At 44.8% G+C, this 5889-nt stretch overlaps 2 protein-coding genes across 2 annotated transcripts; both read right to left on the bottom strand.

The window, feature by feature from the left end:
• Positions 1–3915: 3915 nt before the first annotated feature.
• Pmar_PMAR029573 (hypothetical protein) lies at positions 3916–4326 on the bottom strand (the record flags this gene model as incomplete). Its single annotated transcript, XM_002773533.1, has 2 exons — positions 3916–4072; positions 4193–4326. 2 exons carry the CDS (start codon positions 4324–4326, stop codon positions 3916–3918), a joined length of 291 nt encoding a protein of 96 aa, XP_002773579.1.
• A 238-nt stretch (positions 4327–4564) lies between these two features.
• On the bottom strand, positions 4565–5670 carry Pmar_PMAR029572 (hypothetical protein; the record flags this gene model as incomplete). The annotated part of the gene is made up of 1 exon (XM_002773532.1): positions 4565–5670. A coding segment is annotated over one exon (1106 nt), but the record flags the coding sequence as incomplete, so codon positions are not given.
• Between the last annotated feature and the right edge of the window lie 219 nt (positions 5671–5889).

Genomic DNA, 5889 nt, shown 5'->3' with positions numbered 1-5889 from the left:
TGGGACCTACACAATGTAATAATAACTACTACACAACGACTGAATTATATTAACGAGTTCACTTCACTTATCGTATATCGACCTATCCCAATATACTACCGGCTCTCGTCCACGCCTAATCTCGGCAACATGAGCACTAGTAAGTTAGTCGATGCTAGTAGGTGATGCCCCCTCTTAGTAGGAGTTGATAGGAAGTTGGCCAACCCTATCACTGTTACGTCGCTGGTCTTTCGATCAAGTAAATGCGATACCACATCATCACCACTTTGGGGTACTGAGAAAGGTAACGAGTAGAGCAAAGACTCAACAACAGCAACACTATGAATGATAATTGTGAATATTTTTATTCATTAAATTGATAAAAATTCTATTTTCATGTATTTATATTTTGGAGTTTCACCCGTGATATGAAAGACACTAGTGACCGAAACATATTTCACGACTAGTACAGGCCGTTTTTCACCAAGTTTTACGCCACTTCACGTAAAACGGGTGAAACTCCTTCGATTTGACATTTCTTCAATGAACAATATTATCTATTGAAATTTATTGAATTTTCATGACAACATGAAGTCGATGAATAAACATCAGCCTCACTACCTTGGCTCTCTATCTCCATCTCAGTCTGCTCCACAAGTGGTGACCTACCCTCATAAGGGGCACTGGTGGCCACCGTGGGGGTCTTCTTATGTCGACGAATTTTACCCATCAATTATCACAAAAGGAAGCCAACACTAGATCACGACAACGCGAGATTCTTTCTCTCGAATATTGAAGGCAGATCCGATTACTCTCCAACTAGTCGACGACAGGAAGACTCACTCAACTCGCATGACTAGAAGTGCTTAATAAACAACAATGCTTATACTAAACACAGATGCTTGCAACTCTTATGGATACTATTACAATGATCAATACCATGCGTTATCGTAATGAAGAGAATCCAAACACTACCGTTCTCACTTTAGCGAGCATTCGAGTGGCAGCTACTCACTAACCGTTTGGTGACCCGTGGTCATCGGACTCTTAACACTGTCGACATCGTCTTTGCCATAATAGCTCGAGATAGTCACACTGTGACTGTCACAGTAGTTGTAGCAACTTATCATTCGTTCCTAGAAAGAGAACTGCCCCCTCAAGAAGCTCAAGTTGAATACCGATGTGTATAGTGCATCGCTCCGCTAGAAATTCGCGGAGATGTATCAGTGAGGGAGGCGGATCTTCGCCGCGGACCGTGTAACATGTACCCCATTTTCATTGAATCAATTCTGGACTTCCGAATCGATCCTAGCATCGCGTTATACGTGTAATAAGCGATTCTGGAATCTATTCTGAGTTTCGGGGGTAGGGCGAGCTTCTTTACGACTACTCCCGGGAGCAAGTACCGAAGAGGGTGTAGACACGCACTGTCGTCGGCACACTCACTGAGTGCCACTCAGATTCTGTGTCTCTGAGTGTCGCGTCCTCGTCGGTACTTCTAGGGTCATTTCGTACCGAATCATCCTCCTAGACCCACGGTGGGTCACCCACCCGACCGGGAGTGGGATATCTAATTTTTAGTCTTCGACCTTATTAGCTCAACTTCAGCACGCAAGTGCACGTAATCCGCCCTCCGGTCCCAACCTGTGCGCATTCCGGTGCCAACACGTGTAAGCCCATAGGGGGTTTGTTTCATAGTGGAACGTGTTCTAGACCATCCACGTGTGCCGAGTTAGATGAAACGGTTGGTTCGGCCTGGAAACTGGTATCTATGCCCCGTAAGCACTTAGGCTTCCGTATCATCTCTTTTATGTTTGATTCTTCAGGCTGGATAGTCCTTGAGCGGGTAATATTGATATACTCATCCAGCTGCTCATAGAACTTCTATGAGTAGCTGGTCTATCCATCTTCTATGATAGAAGATCTATTGGATATCACCTGGTAGATCGTCCACATCAAGTTGATGTCATCAACGCATAGACTTGGCCGGGTCATACAGTTTACCACTGGATTTATTGATTGTCGCCCAGTCTGAATTCTAACGGCTTGTACAGCGGCAAAATGATTGTACAAAAGAGTGGTTCTCATACTAGTCTCAACTTGAGCAGAGAGCCGGCTCGCCGTTGAGTTTGACGATTCTCCGAGCAGCTTCGTCAGACCGTCCAACTTGTCGCGCAGCTCTTCGAATATCTTGGTATTCATTACAAATGACGTTGTTGGAAGATCACTCGAGCATGAGTGTGGTTCCCCAGACAACACCGTGAGATAATTCTTGGACCTACAGGTTGCGTCGAACTCAGCAGCATCTAGACACATCGTGAACATAGGATTCAGTGCCCCAGGGCAAGATGCCCATCGTGAGCCATCCACTCTGAATGCTTCACGAGAACCTACTTTGGATAGTGCTGTATAGATACACCCCATTAGCCATTCCTGCCGCCAATACGCAATAATCATCTCATCTTCACGGCGCTTCGAGCAGTTCTTGAAGGGCAAATGAAGCCAAATACCAGTAAGTTTGAGTCCTACTGTACGGTGCACCGTCATAGCTGCCGCTAGGATAAAAGGGAACTGGTCTCGTATGAAGACGACTCACCTTCGGCGTTTAACAAAGTATAGCGCTCACGCCAAATTTTCTGTAGCCCTCGTTTCCGGGTGATTTAACTTTTGCAATATACGGTTACGCAACAGTTGCATAATCAGTTGTCTTATTGCAAACGTGTTGTGTAATTGACTATGCTATGGAGATTTATCCAACTTTCCAGTATTGCAACAGTCGTAGTGTTGCATTATCGTCGGTACACTAGGTGTCATTTTTACAACGCTGCGTTGCTTTTGCATATATTTTTCTTGAATTTTCTCAACAGGGGGATCACTTTTGCAACTCATGCCTGTTTTTGCAACATATGAAAAATTTCGAAGCATATGTCGATTTTTCACACAGAAAGTTCCACATTTTGCACAAGATTTCAGTTTTCACACATTTTGCACACATTTTCGGTGCACAAGTTGTGCGGCAGAACGAGTTCGGCAACATAGATGGAACCTCCAGTGGCTCCGCTCGCTCCCCACAGTGGGGAGAGTGAGCCCTCGAGATCCAGTGACTGATTCAGTCAGGAGATCAGCTGAGGACTATTCAGAATGGTCCTCAGCTGTTTATCATCAGCACGAAACGGTTTTCTATCCGTAACTAGGTCAACGAAACTCAGACCTCCATTTCAAAGGCTTGAGAAACTCATTCACATCATTCATGAAATAGGTTATCGAATTATGAGCTGATCAGGTAGTTATAAAGTTGCATCAACACCGGGAGGCAGCTCGTCTACGCCACTATCCCTCAATGGCGTAACATCCGTCTATTCTTTTTCAACGCTGGGACCCAATACTGCCAGTACTTCCAGTATTATACTGGGGTCATCCGTTTTTTCAGTGTACAATCAGCGATCCGACTAACTACTACGACGACTAACTACTACGACTACTAACTACTAATGTCTATTACTCCCAGTTACTCAGTGAGTAATACGCACCTAGGGGGCTGGTCACCGCCTTCTCTGTCGCGTATCGCTTCAAGCACTTTCATCGACGTGGGCGAGAAATCCGCTCTACCATCGCTTCTAGAGTTTCCTCTAATCTCTGCGAGCATACCAAGGTATTCCACATCACCCCCAGAACATCTATGAAACTTGATTAGATAGAACGTACGCAGGTCCATGGCCATGTTGATCTATTCCAACCAGGGGTATTGAGATAACACAAGTATAGCCAAGATAGAGTAGGTGCAAGATAGGATAGGTCTCGTATCAAGTACACCGAAATAAGGAAATAACTTTGTGCCACAGCCAACGAACAAAATAGCTATTCTACTACTAAGAACAGCAAGACTTCAAGATCTCAAGAGATCAATAGGCACAGACAACACTCCGGGGCCACAGACTACACATCAATGCGCTTCAAATTGCCAATATACTCAAAGAAAGGCTGAGAGCGTAAAGGATCACTGGAGATAGCAGCCACTTGACCAGGAATCGAAATGACTTTATAGACAGTAGCATTCCAGTAAGGATCCAGCTTGTTACGGTTATAGTTATACCTTAACACAGAATCGCCAATCTTAAGAGTATCAAAATTGCTACGAAGCACAGACTCGTCAGCTAATACTTTTCTAGAACGGAGTGTAGCGTCTAAGTTTTCAGCATCAACTGTAACCCACTGAGAGTCTTCAGTCAGCCTTCTGCAATATGTCATAACCATTTCTTCCAGCTCATCATTCGAAGGTAATTTGAGCGGAACATTCTTATCCAGAAAGGCAGAAGCAGACTGAGATAGAGAGCTTTGAGCATTCATGCTAGGAGGTAATCCTCGACCGTGCACATAGTGCAAAGAACTTGGATAGAGAGTCGATGATAGGCTAGGACGAGTCACACTATTACAGAGAAAGATGACACGACCCATCAGATTATACCAACTAGCTTCTTGATAGTCACCGTCAGTCAATAGAGCTCTCAAAAAGAAATTAATCAACTTATGCTTAGCCTCGGACCAACCATTCCACCGTGAGGAGTGAGAGGGCACCGTAACCCACCTAACTCCCATGCTCAACGACCATGAAGACACCTGAGTCGAACGGAATCGAGAATCCGCATCGGACACAATAGCCTTAGGGTACTGATGGTCTAGGCAAACAGCATCAAGACTTGCCGCAACTGCTACTGCAGGGGCATAATCATGTACCACTGCATGGCAGAGGTAACCAGTGTAGGAATCGACAAGAATAAGACACATTGTCGACTCTACCTTAGGGTCATATGAAATTCTATCGCGTTGCACATATGGGCCTATAAGGTCCACAGCCAACACTTCCCACGGTCTCTCATTTCTAACTAAGGATCTGCCCAACCGATGGCTCAGAGTGCGGTAGCCTCTTTGCACACGACAGACCTCACAATCTCGTTGATGACGGACAAAATTCTTGAGAGAACCGCAATCGAAATCACTACAAGTAGACTTGAATAATTTATGGCTTCCGAGATGACCGTAAAAAAGATGTAAAGCCTTAACGACATCTAACTGCCGACAATATGGAACAACCAGACCGTCAGTCACAGCATTAATAACATATTTCGGAGAGCCATCTTTCGGAATAACAACAGCATATTTACGAAGTAATCTCGGCTCTGGATGGCCGTACTTATCAAAATCTAGTAGTTTACCGAGAGAAGAATCCTCATATTGCATAGAAATAATAGCCTCTCGTAAACTGATAGGGGTCTCATTATCGGAGAGCTCAATCGTACAGAAATCTACCACTTCCTTTACTTGATCACTTCCAATAGTGTCCACATGCTCTGTGTCCACGTCATACGGTAAGCCTTCCCGGCGGCGAGAAACTTCTACCGCAAGTTTCAGGCCAGCATCTTCGTGAGGGAGGGTAGTCAAAGGTGTACCACGAGAGAAGGCGTCGGCTGGATTATGACGTCCACTCAAATGGTATATAGTGCCATTTAACAAAGCCAAGTTCTTAGCAATACCAAGGAGAACCTTCGATTCCCACTGTGGTATATCAAGTGATTTTGGTGGCCATATGATATCCTTGGAGTCATCGTTCTCATCAAGAACATATTGTTGGGCTTTACGGAGTCGGAAAAAGTTGGCGGAGTTATCCGTGAAGAACTGAACCTCCAACTTCATGGTTCCATCCACCGCTAGAAGAGCTCGTCGAGTTTCTATGTAGAAGGCAACTGCTTCTTGAACAGCCAACAACTCCTTTCTCACTATTGTCCATGACCTTCGCTGCCCACCAATAAGCTTAGTATAACAACGGATGATGTTCAGGTTAGCATCGGTAATAACCACTCCTATTCCATATGCTGACGAATCCAGAACACACAGATCACAGGATCCTGACGG

This window comes from Perkinsus marinus, assembly GCF_000006405.1.
Source record: "Perkinsus marinus ATCC 50983 genomic scaffold scf_1104296958776, whole genome shotgun sequence".
In the NCBI taxonomy this organism is placed as follows: domain Eukaryota; phylum Perkinsozoa; order Perkinsida; family Perkinsidae; genus Perkinsus; species Perkinsus marinus.
This window is presented reverse-complemented; position numbering and strand designations above follow the sequence as displayed.